The 15851-nt window shown below is 47.3% G+C and overlaps 1 protein-coding gene across 1 annotated transcript; it reads right to left on the bottom strand.

The window, feature by feature from the left end:
• Positions 1-2888: 2888 nt before the first annotated feature.
• zgc:113263 (uncharacterized protein LOC503753 homolog) lies at positions 2889-11459 on the bottom strand. The gene is made up of 24 exons (XM_029163611.3): positions 11143-11459; positions 10193-10395; positions 9921-10025; positions 9740-9835; positions 9385-9495; positions 8816-8939; positions 8214-8673; positions 8001-8068; positions 7674-7923; positions 7401-7579; positions 7098-7320; positions 6866-7014; positions 6697-6788; positions 6316-6473; positions 6092-6237; positions 5764-6016; positions 5573-5688; positions 5267-5498; positions 5056-5195; positions 4692-4941; positions 4478-4608; positions 4110-4353; positions 3905-4011; positions 2889-3761 (listed from the first exon to the last, which is right to left on the bottom strand). The coding sequence occupies exons 1-24, from the start codon at positions 11180-11182 to the stop codon at positions 3754-3756; spliced, it is 3885 nt and encodes a 1294-aa protein (XP_029019444.1). The 5' UTR covers positions 11183-11459; the 3' UTR covers positions 2889-3753.
• Between the last annotated feature and the right edge of the window lie 4392 nt (positions 11460-15851).

Here is a 15851-nt window from a genome sequence, read left to right on the forward strand (position 1 = left end):
GATGAATGGTGCGTCTGTCGTTCTGACGTGACTCGGCGTCAAAAGCCACAGAAATCCATTTAACATTAGATTGATGCAGAAAATAAATTGACTTTCTGTCATTGTTGTTTTGTTGCGGTTGCGTGTTTTTCATCAAATGTCAATCACATTTCCACGTTATTTTAATTGTATCTTTACTAGATAAAATACACAAAAAATACATCATTGCGTAAGAAACATTCCCTGGAGAACACCGTCTGTAATTGGAATTCACCTGTCAGTCAATAATAATTACAACACAACTACCTGTCACTAAAATAGAATTTTGTTTCTAATGATCCTATAATACATATTTTTGCGACTGTATTGGTATGAATGTATTTTTATACCGCGTAAACCTCTAACTGAAACTAAAATAATAATAATACCACAGTTTTTTAAGGACAGTGTTTTTTCCCTGACCTCTACAGTGCATTATTTTACACAGGTTAATCTTCTCACTCATCTAAAATCAGAGTGAATGTCTTAGATAATCCTCTCATGCAGATAGTGAATTTTAATCTACATCATGCACACATACAACGGACGGACGGACGGACGGACGGACGGACGGACGGACGGACGGACGGACAGACAGACAGACAGACAGACAGACAGACAGACAGACAGACAGACAGATAGACAGACAGATAGATAGATAGATAGATAGATAGATAGATAGATAGATAGATAGATAGATAGATAGATAGATAGATAGATAGATAGATAGATAGATAGATAGATAGATAGATAGATAGATAGAATAAATACACACAAGGAATCACTGCAAATTGAGTCACTTTGTTTTCGCTTAGTTCAACAACAAACAAACAAACCAGTCTATTCATGCTGAATGAGGGGACGCTGTCACTGAGCCAACAAGCTCTTTACACACAGACTGCTTTTTGTTGCTGTGGTCTTTAAATATATTTGCTTGTTATCCCAGTAAATATTGTTTTTGTTTCCTTGCCTTCTTCTACCCACTGCTCTCTCTCTCTGTTCTGTCATCAGTCACATGCTATACATTTTTGTCTTATGATATATTCTGCAGATTCCATCTCTTGCTGAGTTTATAACTTCATCTCAAAGAACAAAAAAAACTTTCAGTAAACAGAGTTAATATCTCTGTTGCCTTTTATTCTCTCAGACTTCTTATGTTTAATCTCTGATATAACCTTGTGTTTTTGCCTATGACATACTACATGCAGCCTGTTATAGTCATGTTCCATGGGATGTGTGGTTGTTAAGGTAAACAAGTACAGCTAATGATCATCATTCATCATCCACTCTACATACTTTTTAAATTGCTATAATAATAAGTTGCCCCTGTGTTTCTCCACTGTGTCTATGAGGAGCTACAGCTTAATGTTTCTTCTTGACTGACTGTGCGTTATGTGGGGAATAATATTTTAAGAGAGACCTCGTGGCCTCTTCTCTGCAACTTCCTTTTCTCAGCAGCAGCTCTGGTTGCTCTGTTTCGTATCCGTCCCTGACCTCTGACCTCCCCTTAGAAAAGAGGGCGGAGTCAGTCTTCTAAACATGAACAATGGGGATCGATTACACACTATACTAATACTATTATTTTCCCCCTTTTACTCCTCGTTGTCTCACTTTTTTTCCTGTAACTCCCCGTCACATACTGTATGCTCCACTATCCATTCATGCCTCTTTCTTTCTCTAGGTCTCTCCTTCTGGAATGTGCTGTTCAGAAGCAGCTGAGTGGAGGAATGTTGCTGTAACAAGCCTATACACAACCCCTAGGCAGGGAGGCTCCCTGCACACGCACGCACACACACACACACACACACACACACACACACACACACACACACACACACACACACAATTTTATTCCTCGTTGCTGAGCAATAACCCCCATTTTACTGCTTTTTCACACATGTGCCTCTGGTTCCGAGCAGAATACGGAGAACCCAGGATGAGTATACTGTACCATGCCTGGTCTGGACCCATGGACAGACACACACAAGCACAGGGACTAAAACCTGAGCCTGGCTGATGCAGGATGGAAATGTGGCCCTGAGGGGAGGAATGACTCAACGATGCCTTGCCCCCTTCTGTTATGTGCTCAGAGCGAAGAATAACAACACACTAACATCGCACCACGTTTCTGATATGTGACTCGCTCCAGGATGACTCCCATTCATGGGTCACTTATTATCAAAACGATGGCGAATTACAGAGGGGAAGAAAATGCAGGAAGTGCCTATATCACTTATTTCAGCTTTACTAAAACCAGTGGTGAAGGAAGTGTCGACGAGTGACACACAGCTGTAGTGAAACATCAGAGAATAAATGACTAACGTCATTGTGTCACCTCATCTTCTGCACTGGGAGAATGTGACAGCAGTTTGTGAGGGTGAGGGCGTGTGCTGGGTGATGTGGCACTGCTTGGCCCTCCACTACTGTATGTGTGTGTGTGTTCAGCAACAGATCCCTGCCAGCCTGGATGTATCTCTCTCTCTCTCTCTCTCACACACACACACACACACACACACACACACACACACACACACACACACACACACACACACACACACACACGGGCAGGCAGCCAGTCGCTGGTGGTTGGATGCTCTGTCAGATTTAGACACGTAATTACTGTCTTAGCGTTTGGGAGCTGCATAGATGCGTTGTCACAGTGTGAAATGTACATCTACAGCATGTGTGTTTCACAGAGAGAGTTTACGCATTCGCAGCTCCTCTGCTTGATAATGACACATGGTATGAATGCACACACAAGACTGTTGTTTATAACCTGTCAGTAACGCAGCACTTACTCGGGACAGGTTGAGTGCACTTTTAAAAATTCAGCTCTTAATAATGACCCACACGGTTCATGATCAAATCACTTCTGTGGAATACCTTTTATTCTTATCCACTGGCGCCATCTGGTGGCACTAACATGTACAGCTCGTATCACAAACCCATTATTTGTAAAGAAACACAAATAATAAATGAACTGGAATAGGAATGACAACAATTTTGAATCACAATGCGAATGAAAGATCCCAGCAGAGGCTCCAGCATTTAGTCTTATGACAAACGAGCCTCAGTAATAAGAAGAATGAAGACATTAAACTGTAAAGTATTAACATAAAAATAATTTAATAAATACAATTATGAACAAGGACAACAAAGTATAAAATGAGAATTTAAATTTTTTTAGAACAGTTCATTGCAGACAAGTGGAAAGTCAGAAGAGTTAACTGAGAGCCAAAGTGAGAGCCAAAAGAAAATGCGCTGTGGTTACTTACTCTTGCATGTGCTTTGCTTATTAGGTCCTAATAAAAATAACTGAACGCTAGAAAAACACCTAGAAGAGCACGGAGTTTGCGCAACTCCCAAAAGAGATCTGGTTCATTCTTGTCCCTCAGGCCCTGAGCATCCTGGTTTTAGTGACATGGCTCTTTAGTTGATAATCAGAAAGACACACACACACACACACACACACACACACACACACACACACACACACACACACACACACACACACACACACACACACACACACACACACACACACACACACACACAGCCTTACAGCCTGAAGTCTTTGTGTTCTTAAGAATGTAAAAGTATTTGAGCTTTATGCAGAGGCTGTTGTTGGTCACCTGTAAACAACGAACCACTACAGTTACCATGTTAATGTCCTTCTTATTTTATCCTCCATACTTCCCCTCTGCTGCAGCCGTGCTGTCCTCGTGATGGACAGTCTCATGACTCTGGACCAGAGAGAAGAACATATGAAACTGTAAACATGGCTGACATCTATGGAGCACTTCAAATATGCTTCTGAACATCACGTGAGGGATCCAGCCTTCACAGTTTAGTATTTGCACAGTAACTACAGTAAAGCAACGCTTACCTACAACATCAGCTGCATCGTCAGTCTGGGGGTCAGAGGTCATCATGTACTTGCTGCCAAAGACGCGCATCAACTGCTCAAAGTACTTGCACTCCTGTTTGTCTGCTCTGAAACACGAGGAACACAGCCATGCCTCTAATGAACATGCACATGCACAAGAGTCACCCAGACGTCCACCGACCACCTGCAAAACGCCTGCACTTACCTCCGTCCATCCAGGAAGCTTCTGAAGTTGGCCCTCAGCCTCTTGATCCTCGTCTGGCACTGCTCAGGTGTGCGCAGGTAGCCTTGGCTGGCCATGACCTGAGAGATCTGGATGAAGATGTGCTTGTTCTTTGTGCAGCTCTTCAGGTTCTCCTGGATCTCCTCGCTGCCCCAGATGTCCAGGAGGGCCCCCGTCTCGCCGTCGCTCCAGGTTTGCTTCAAGCCGTCAGCCGCCCACTGGCTACCTGAGGCACCGGAGAGAGGTCGCACGTAGAATAACTAACGACACGCCGGACCGGTGCCTGCCAGAGGTACCTGATGGATGTTTACTCAAAGCGTCTAGCGATGAGGATTTTTGTTTCGTTTCACCTTTCTTCTGGCCTGGTTCAGGCGTGCAGTCGTCCAGCTCATCTGTGACCAACATCTCCCCGACTGAGTCATCAACTTTCGACTCCTTCCTCAAAATCTTGTCCATCTCATTGAAGAATTTAAATTCCCCCCTAAATGAAAAACAAATGTTATTAATTGTGTTAACCCCCACACAGGATGCATAAAAAAGCCCCATTGCATTATCATTACATACTTTTCGTGGAAGAATGAATACTTTAGGCGCTTAATGCGGGTGTAGCACTGCTCTGACGTTCTCATGAATCCGTGCTCGCTCATCTTCTCCGAGATGTACTCAAACACGTGCCGGTTCTTCAGGCAACCCCTGAGGGTGAGCTGGACGTGATCGTCGCCCCAGATCTCCAGCAGAGTGCGAGTCTCCTGGTCCGACCAGGGCATCTTCCTGCTCAGGTCAGCCATGAGGTGGTTGGCGGATGGATGGTCATCTAACAGTAGGAATAACCGGCAAAGCATATAGGCTAGTGGGGAATCTACACAGCATTGTTCAAAGTAGCCATAGTACATAGTGCACAAGCGAAATGACATTACTGTAGACTTACACAAGTCTAAATCCTCGTCAGTCAAGGGTTGCAAGCTGACATCAGCAGCAGAGCTGTCCACATCTGCACTCATGGAGGCATCACCGAGCACTGGAGCCAGGAGGTGGTAGTATCTGAAGACACCAGGACGTCCTCCACTTCTGTTAAGCATAAAATACATGTTAATAAGCCCTGGTGCCTGTGGGTTCTTCGCCTAATTGCTTCTATCTACCTCTGGTTGTTGCAGTAACGCCTGTACGTCTTCTTTATCCGTTTTATCCGGGACTGGCACTGCTCTGCGTTCCTCAGGTACCCCATGGCGGCCATTTTCTCAGATATATCCACAAATATGTGGCCGTTTCGGACGCAGGTTGTGAGGCTGTGCTGCACGTCATCAGCAGCCCAAATCTCGATGAGCGCCACCGTCTCTTCCTCTGTCCACGCCGTGTTCGTGCCGTCCATGCCTGTGCCAGAAATACGCAGACGCGGTCAAAAATGTGCATATAGAGCAAAACGGAAGAAATAACAATGACTTCACCTGGTTCCTGGTCTGCGTGTTCATCTCTCTCGTCGTACTCGTCAATAGAAACTGCTTCCTGACCCAGAATCTGTTCAAGGTGGTTGTAGAACTTGTAATCCACTCGTCTCCCACATCTAGAAGGCGTAGAAACACGACAGGTGAACGCTGCTCTTTGCAAAACCACAAACATGCACACTCAGCAGTCGTACTTCTTTTTTTCGTAGCACTGTCGGAAGTTGGTCCTCAGCGACTTCACCTTCCAGCGGCACTGCTCCGGCGTTTTGAAGTAGCCGTGGTCGTGCATCCTCTCCGAGATGTCGGCATACACGTGTCCGTTGTGCACGAAGCCCCTCAGCGTCCGCTGGACATCGACGTCGCCCCAGATGTTGATGAGCGCCAGTGTCTCCTCGTCGCACCACGAGCTGCCGGCTGGTTTTTCACTGGACACGCGCACGTCCGCATCTTAGAGCGAGAACACGGAACATCAGCAAACATGTGATGCTGAGCTCAGGCGCCCTCCACGCGAGGACCCTCTACCTGTTTCAGTCACAGACTCGTCATTGGACTCTTCGGATATTTCAATGGAGTCGGTCACCACAGTGGCGGATGTTGACGGCTGCTTGTCCAGGATTTGTTCCAGCAGATCGTAGAACTTGAAATCGACTCTGTCCGCCCCAGACGAGCTGCAGACAGCAACAGCAGCCGTGTCAGGACACATTCAGTAGAGTAGAATGCAGAATACACACCAACGCACGTCCCACCTCATATTTTCCAGACACTGGCGATAGGTGGTTTTAAGCCTTTTAATCCGGGAGTGGCACTGCTCTGGACTACGGGAGTAGCCACTAGCGCTGAGCTTCTCTGCTATGTCAGTAAAAACGTGGCCGTTGTGCGGGTAACGTCTCAGATTCTGCTGCACCTAAATACATGTGCAACAATAGCAATATTTAAAAAAAATACTTAAAATTGGCTCAGCTGGTACAGACACTGACATTTATTCAGCTTTTAGCTTGAACTCTCAGCCAAAGACATGTACTTAATGTAATTACAGTTTCCGCCTGTTATTCTCAAAGGCTGATTGTCTGAAGTGCAGGAAAGTCACAGTTCAATGTGATTCTAAGGCTGATTAAAGTCCAGTCTACCTGTGTGTCTCCCCACAGCTCCAGAAGAATGATGGTCTCTTTATCAGACCAGGGGACCTTCTTCCTGTCTTCCTGAATGCCCACAGTAGACTCTGAAGACAACCAGAATATCATGTTAATGCTATTATTGCACCCTTTCAGCAGGCAGAGAGCCTGTGTTTCTGTTTACCGATCTCGTGATGAGAGTAGGCAGGAAAGTCACTGTCCTCCGTCTGTCCCGCTCCTTCCTCCAGCTGCGCCACCGACGGGAAGTCTTTCACTAAAATCCTCCCCAGCTCGTTGTAAAACTTGCACACAACCTGCTCCTGGCCCTTCAAGCTGCAGAGAAAGCAGAAACACGCCATGAATCACGTGAACCTCTCGAGCTTCCCTGTGGTCTCCTCCGCCGGGACCGCACATACTTGTTCTGGTAGCACTGCCTGAAGCTGGACTTCAGCCGCTTCAGCCGCGTCTGGCACTGCTCCGGCGTCCGGGAGAAGCCCTGGGTCACCATGTTTGTGGATATGATGGAGAACAGGGGCCCGGTTCTGTGCGTCTCCCTCAGCTCCTGCTGTATCCTGCTTTCCCCCCACAAGTTAATGAGGGCCAGCGTCTCCAGGTCTGTCCAGGGAACACTTCTGGTTCCTGTAAAAGAGGAATGACAGCGAGTCCAATAATGTGTAATAGTCAATACGCATCTATAGAGAAACAAAGGCGAACCATACCAATTTCCAGCGGGCTTGTGTGGCCAATGAACTGCAAGTCTTCATCGCCGTCCTGAGACTCGTCTTCATCAATGATTTCTTCAACGTCGTAGGTGACCTCCGGGACAGCCGAAGGAGCCAATGAGCCCAGGACCCGCTCCAGGCGCTCGTAGAACTTGTGCTCCGTCTTAGAGTTCCCTCTGGTTGTGCGACAGGAATGCAGGGAAACGGAGGCGGTAGTTTGAATCCTCGGACACAGGGACACCTGCGCGTTCGCGGGCGCCTAATACCTACTTGTTGCAGTTTTGGCGGAACCATTTCCTGAGGCGCTTCATCCGGGTCTGGCACTGTTCCACCGTTCGCATGTAGCCCCTCTCCGCCATCGTCTGAGCGATCTGCGTGAAGATGTGGCGGTTTTTCAGGCAGCCCTTCAAGGCCCTCTGGACCGAGTCCTTCCCCCAGATGTCGAGCAGATGCAGCGTCTCCTCGTCCGACCAGGGGACTTTTGTGTCCGTCACAGTCGGAACAGACGCTTCCTGAGAGTCTAACAACAGAGGTAGAGGAGTTCTTTATTATTACTGCACCCAAAAATACACTGGTCTGTGTGAAAACTCTACAAACCTGTATATTCTCCCCATATTGAGATTAGAGGTGATTCACCTGAATTCTCATCGTCCACTGAGGAGTCTCTGACAACAAAACAAGGACAAATATGCTCATAGCTAAAAATAACACATTATGTGCCCAAATAGTGTTTAGTCTAAAAAATGATGAAGTGAGCAGTCATCCAGCTTATGTGTTTCAATGAACTAAACATCTGTGGTTCGTTCTTACACAAAGGCTGACGCCTCCACAAGCTGCTTGGCAGGAACGTCCCCGTCTTCGCTCAGCTTCCTCTTGCGAAAGCCCTGCGACTCCCTCCCACTCCGACCGTCCCCACTGGCCGCTGCGTCTGCGTCCGCGGTGTCGTTAGACTCTGTGAGGTCGATGGTTTCGTCACACGGCCGCGCGCTAGCAGGGTGCGGCGCTTTCCTCTCCTGAGAAACGTTACCGCCCCTCATCGGCTGCTGCCACGGGCCAGAGTCCCTCGTGTCCTTGGCCCGTGCTTTGATCGTCTCAGAGCTCCGCCCACACGGCCTCTCCAGGGCGCCGGCGAGAGCTTCGAGGCGTCCTTTGTGCTCCAGAGTGTCTTTGAGAGCAGGTGAGCCGGAGGCGGCGCCCATGACAGCTTTGGTCCCAGGAGGTAGCGACAAGGAGGAGAGGATGCAGTCGTCCATTGGTAACAATCCAGGATCTAACACAGGAGAGTCAGTGTGGTTGGTGTCGGGTCAAGTCGTTATCAAATGACAATCAAAGAGGTAAACATCAAACTAAGCTTGTTAAGCTTATAATTCTGCCATCTAATATTAGCTCCCACCACCACCAGCCTTCGGTACCTTTCTCCTTAAAGTGGCCGAGGCTTCGGTGGTGTTCAAGTACTGCCTTCATGTCTTCTTGTGGGAAAAGGGATTGTAAACAGTCATCAAGGAATGACGGAGCGTCTCCAAGCAAGGCTGTCAACTGGGAGAGAGAGAGAGAGAGAGAGTTTACTTGTTTACACTGCACACATTAGGGTGCTGATGTAGTTCTTACAGCCGAACGCCTCACACTGAGGTCAAATGGACACAGTTAGTAAACGGTTATTTTAATTCATTTAAAAAAAGATAGGAGGACAGAATCGAGTGTGTTAATTTACAGGGGAAAACAAAAGGCAGGACAATAACACATGGTGTGGACCTCCCCAGGACCTTGAAGACATCCCCAGACTGCTTATGCATATAAAGAAGCCAGATAGTGACCGGTTATGCAAGCTTGGAAGCTTTGCATGTTATTTCAGCCTGTCCTGTGAAAAGGTCACAGGGGTCACCAACGTCAATGGCCTTCACTCTGCTCACATGCTTTTAAACAACGAATCCCATTGAGATTATTATGTAAAATGTACTGAGCCGATGTCAGAGGGTGGTACCTGTGTGAAGTCTGGTACCGGCAGCAGCTCGTCCAGTCGTGATATAAACTCCCACACCAGCATCTCCAGAGCCGCGTCATACTTTGGCCCGAAATACACAGGGAAGATTTCCTGCCAGTGAGACAAACAGAGTCAAACTCCGGATGAGTCTGGACCCACTTCCTCGTTGCACTGCTGCAGTTCTTGGCGTTCCTGACGCATTTCAAACGTCCCAACGCTGCAGCCTTGAACCTCCGACACGATGCAGCTGCCTGAGGGACATGTGCTGCTGGAATATTCTCACGCCTGCAGTGAGCTGTTTGATCAACACCATCTCTCGTGAGTCATAGCACATACGAATAAAGAGTGAGCTCACCTGGAAAAAATATTTTCTTTCGGAAGGATCCTCCAACAACGAATGGACCAACTCCACAAAATTCACCTCGGATTCCTCCACCTGGTCAATGGTTTCCTGACAAACAAGCACAGTGGAAGTGACTATTTATGAACACCAGCTAAAACTCCCGTTGACCTGTAGTGGTTCTCCATTTACTCACATGATGATCCTTGGCAGTGCTGACAGGAGCTTTGATTCTGTCCAGATGTGGCTGAATGGTCTGCATGTCGACCGGGCGCTCGCCTCGGCACATCTCCAGAACAAGCTGGGTTTTCACATAAACGGATATAGAGAGTTACGCTTGCAGACACAGCTACTCAATAACAGCAAGTCTATTCTTGGTACATATATATGTTTTTCATCTTAAAGTCACATATTTACTACATGATTTAGAAATGGACCAGTGGGTAATGAACAAGGGGAGGTACAGACCCTGGCCCTGAGCCCCAGGACGAGCTGAGCTCTCTGACTGTAGCTCATCAGCTCTGGGACCAGCTCCGTCACCATGGTAACAAACTCCTCCAGCATCCCATAGTGCCCCACAAGTCCCTGCTGCACGACTTGCCACACTGCAGCCGATAGCAGCTGCAAGGGCGGGGCCAGGAGGCGAAGATAGTGCACCGGAACATCGTTACCTGAGGAGGAGGAGGGAGGAAGAGGTGTGACAACAAGTGAGAACTCGTGCAACTACGGATGCAGCTTTTATCCCGAGAAAGAGACGGACTTTTAGTGGTTCTGGTAGAAAAGCGAGAGAACCAATGAACCGCGTGTTCTTTCAGGTGTGCACTGCGTGAAAAAAAGCGGATGTTCTGCTGTACATCCATGTGAACGTTACTCAGCGGGATCACGCTCCCTGACATGAAGTTCAGACTTCGGTCCTCATTATCCAAGTCGAGCTACCTGTGGGCTGAGCCGGACCGCGGAGGCCCCGCCCCTAAACGGACAGGCTCTGCTGCCGGTGCCTTGGAGCCAGGCACCTTAGGGTGTGGAGGCGCCCACCCTCCGAAGGCTCGGCCTGCGTCCGTTTAAACGCTCAGGCAACTTCACAAAGTGCGGCCCCGCAGCAGTCGGCGTCAACAACGTCCACGTGACTCTCGACGGGCCAGGACGCGCAAGTGAAGCGGCGTTAGCTGCAAAAAAAGGAGACTTCTGCTGCTCTCGCGTGACAAAAGCGTCCACCCAACTCACGGCGGAGTCTCCCGGTGAGCACAGCAGCTGCTCTGTGAGCCGCTCGCACAGATGTCAGACCGCATCGCCCCGCGGAGCCCCGCGACCACCGTTCCGCACCCCGATCCCCACAGCCTCGCGGCGCAAACGCGGGGCACAACACGGACACACAACACATGATGCTAACTCCCGCTAGCGTCGCTCCGCTCACGCACCTCGACTGCTTCCACTTTCAGCTCCGCGGTTTATTTCCATTTAGCAGCTGACGGGAGGATAGCGGCCAGACGTCCCCCCTCGACTCGCGGCGATCGGCAATAAAAAACGCAAAGCCCACTTAATAAATCTGCTAAATTATGTGTAGGAAAACATCGAGCGACTCCCAGCCCACAAATGGCGAGCGCGGCTGTGCTGGCGGCATGGACAGGTCCTTGTGTTTTTTTTTTCTTCTTCGTCGCTCTGGGAGGAGACACAGAACAAAGGTTTCTGGTCTCATCCGCCTCAGTCCAGATCACGTCAAGCCCTCTTTCCTGGTTGGCTGACGAAGACCGGATCAAGCGGGGCGTGCGGCTCGACCACCGGCAGGGGGCGCTGCGGCCGCGCTGCCCAGCGCGTGTGCTGCCAATGTGTTCGGGTCGATAAAGGAATGATGCAAATTGCATTTGTAAAAGTAGCAAAGCAACAGATTTAAAAAGTGCTGCATTTAGAAGAAAATAAGGAACAGAAATTATAAGTTGAATATCATCAGTACTTAGGATCCGAATTTAAACCTTTCGTTGCTCGGCCCTAAATCAAATTGCTAAACGACCTGCAGCTCTTCAGACTAAAACTAAAGCGTATGTTTATCTTTCCATAGAGTTTTTATTGCATTTCTTGTGCTCCTTGCTGTAAAGGCTCAACTGCATGTATTCCCTCCCAGAGCTATCACGCTCCCCTCCTGTGGAACCGGCTCCCAGTTCAGGGTCAGACGGCCTCTGTGCTGGTAAAGACCAGACATAATATTTACTTTCAGATAAAGCAAATAGTTGGAGCTGGTTCTGGTGTCTCTGAACCACCTATCAGTTACTCTCCTGTCCTCACTACAATGAAGGAAGTATGGTGAGAGGCAGTAGAGTTGTTATTAAAGGACACAATGTGAACCATCAATTAGGCATAATATGGCCAATAAAGACTTCATACAGCCAATAAGACTTACCTTTTACAAAACTGAAGCCGTGAACCAAAATCTGGCAAAAGGCATCGTCAGGGTTGAGTGGGATTCCACAAAGAGCCTCCATGAACGCATCACTGGCTCTAAGACAAACTGAACATCAGCGACGCTGGCGTTTATTAAAGCAGCAGCTTTTGGGAGGCGTCGCTGCTGCATCTGGACAGAGGTGATGTGCACTCCTTTATTGAACATTCTTTTCCTGTGAGACACTGTCCATTAACCCATCCCCGAGATAAAGAGAGCACGGGCCACACGACAAAGGGAAACTGAGAGTTAAAACAACATCTCACACATGGTTCCAGGACTCCAGATGTAAAATCCAAGACCATGGACTCACTTTTGTGTGACACTTGTGCAATTACCTTAAATCCACCAGGATCTCCCCTTCTCCTTATCACCTGCCAGACCCCAAACTGTCTCCTAAATCACTTGCAAATGCCGGTTCTCCCACTCCCACAACCAGCTGCTAAAGAAAGCAAGGCCATAAACGAGGAACGCAAGCTAATTCAAAAAACCTTCAATTCAGACTTAAGACTCCAGATCAAATACACTGGATCAGCCTTTCTAAAATGTTTATTAAACAATGTGATGTGATTTGATGCAACAATGGTTACTGTATGGCCATTGTTACATTACATATAAATAATATATACTACTATTGATTAATAGTTTATGTTTGTTTTTATTGGTCCTTTCTGAATAGTGGTGTTGTCAGCCTGGTAGACAGTGTAATGGAAAAATTCATTCCTTATTCTATGCAGTTATTATATGATTTATGACTTATGTTCTGCAATTAATATCTTATGTTTTGTCTTACTTCTGTTTTATGTATTTGACATTTCACCTACATTGCTCAATACTTGTCTCTGCCTGATAGACTCTGGACTCTAGCTCCCAAACCCAAGGTCAGGGAGTTGTGTCTCTGTCTGTTGAGACTTAACGCTCCTTCATCTCTGATAGTCAGACGCCAGCGATGCAGGTGTGAGAATGTAAACATCTCCACACACGGCTACAGTAATGCGATGGTGCATGCGGTCTGATTGTCCTACACAGACGTTCCACCGTAGTTGGACAGAGGGTTAAAAGGCAGAAACAACTTGAGGATCGTGGGCTCTTTGCATCACATCTTCGTTGTGTGTGCACTGATCTCCCCAGCTGGTTTTTGGTTTGTTGATGTGCACGATCAGCATCCATGTTTTTATTTGCTTTCCCCATTATTTTTATTTTCATTCTTTTCCTCCATCTTTGTTCTCTATTGTGACAAAGAAAATTATTTACAATTTTAACTATAGTTATTTACAAATAAGAACAAATAAAGAAAGTAAACTGCAGCTCACTATATCACATTTGCTGTTATTGCACATTTATGTTTGTGTCTGTGAAGAGGCATTGAGTCATTGTGTTGTGTGACCGGTAGAGTTCAGCTCAGAAACAGCCTGGGGGAAGAAGCTGACTCTGTGTCTGCTGGTTCTGGTGGTGGTTCTGGTGGTTCTGGTGGCTATGACCCTGTGACACCTGCCAGAGGGGAGGAGTTTACACAGTTTGTGCAGGGTGTGTGAGATCAGCAGTGATGTTTGCTGCCTGTTTTGAGAGTCTGACCCGGTACAGATGTTCAATAGAAGGAAGCTCAGTCCCTTCTCAGCTCAGAATCTTCTCTGCTGACTGGACCACTCTCTGCAGTCTGTGTCTGTCCTGTTTGGCGGCTGAACCAAAACCACACAGTGATGAAGGTGCAGAGGACAGACTGGATAATGGCCGTGTAGAAGATGGTCGGCAGCTCCTGGGGGATGTTGAACTTCCTGAGCTGTCTCAGCGTGTTGAGTTCCAGCTGGTTCTGACTGCACCACTGGACCAGCTGCTCCACCTCCTGTCTGCATGCAGACTCATTACCGTCCTGGATCAGCCCAACGACGGTTGCATACTTGAGGAGTTCCACAGACGGGTGTCCTGGGGTGCAGTCGTTGGTATAGATGGAGAAGAGCAGTGGGCAGAGGACGCAGCCCTGTGGTGCGCCGGTGCTGAAGGTGCCAGATGTGATGCTGCCCAGCCTCACCTGCTGCTGCTGGCAGTCAGGAAGCTCCTGATCCACTGGCACGTGGGGTTGGGGACAGTGAGCTGGGTCAGTTTATGGTGGAGTATTTCAGGGGTGATGATATTAAAGGCAGAGCTGGAGTCCATGAACGGGATCCTGACATGTGTGTCAGGGAGATCCAGCTGGTCGGCACAGTGCCTTTGAAGGACTTGGCCAACATCATCCTCACAGATCTTCAGTGCAGGCAGGCTGTCTGGTGACGGGAGGGTGTGAATGTTGGGGGGTGTAGGTGAGCCTATTGTGTGGCCGGGAGGTGTGAAGTGGTTCAACGAGGCAGAAGCAGGGGACGGCGGCACAGATGCCCCAGGGCCACGCAGCCCAGCTCGAATGTGAGTGTGTGGAAGCGAGTGCATCAGGAGTGGGGGAGGTTCCCAGGAGCACAACCGCTGGTTGATGGAGTTCCTCCTGGACAGTGTAACACTGGGTGGTGTCAAAAAGCCCAGAATAACGCACATCGATGGTAAAGGCAGGTTTTAACATAGACAAGAGCAAGCGGTCAGAAGAACGAGCAGAGGTGGACAAACAGTCAGAGAAGAAGAAAGGGGAAACTCATCTTGTGGACTCAAGCTACATTTTGAGGAACCAAAGTGTGGAAAGCACCAGAACAAAGTGCACTGAACCCAATTCCAGCAACCACAACAACTGTTGCATATCATAAGGAAGCTGTTACAACGCATGTGACTGGGGGTTTAAAGCAGTGAAATAGCTGGGTGAATTCCTTGGCCTCAGCCTTCAGCCTAAACCTGCATTGCTAGACCTCAAGCAGGCTGACAAACGAAGCACGTTCATGTGTGAGGCCGAACTGACCTCTAGTTCTGGAGATTCCAAGGTCACAGACAGTGGGGATCCTCTCTACCAGGGCCCAGTGAAGGAGCCCACCCCCTAAATGTGTATGTGTCTCTGGTTTGTATCTAAATGAACTACCTATTAATTAGAGCTTGGTTCATCCTATAGAACCTGGTGGAAACTTTGAGGAATTCATGTTAATGTTTCTGCATTATTATTAAATTATCAATATAAATTTGCAAACATAAATGCTACACTGCATTGACATAACATTAACCATGCACCGTGACCCACATGCTGATCATATGTAGAGGGACTGGACTTCAGTAAAGCTCAGTCAAAGGACATTGAAAACACAGTTTACGGCTTGTCATAGAACAGCGCCCTCTGTTGGTCAAGAACACACCGTCTGGAATTTATTAGCGCCATCTTGTGTCACGAAATTAAATATATTTTATTATACCTTAAAATAATTAATTTAATTCAAATGTACTTTATGATCATATATTGTAAAATAAAATAAACCAATAAATTACACAATAATATAAACAACAAAAAAGATGAAGAAAAAGTAAATAATTAAAAGCTTAAAATAAAATATTGAATGATTATCCTAACGAAAATAAAGAGATCAACTAAAACATAGATATGAAGCAGGTCACATTTACAGTACGAAGGTGGAAAACTATTAGAACAATTACACACTGAATAAGGCACAGACTATTTTATGATTATTACCATTCTGTGCTGATAAATAATGTAAATAAGACAGATCTTACGGACAGACTGTTTTTGCAGTTGGGAAACGTTGAGTGTCTCTAAACAGCTCTAATCTCTGA

The sequence above is a fragment of the Betta splendens genome, chromosome 9 (genome assembly GCF_900634795.4).
Source record: "Betta splendens chromosome 9, fBetSpl5.4, whole genome shotgun sequence".
NCBI lineage: Eukaryota > Metazoa > Chordata > Actinopteri > Anabantiformes > Osphronemidae > Betta > Betta splendens.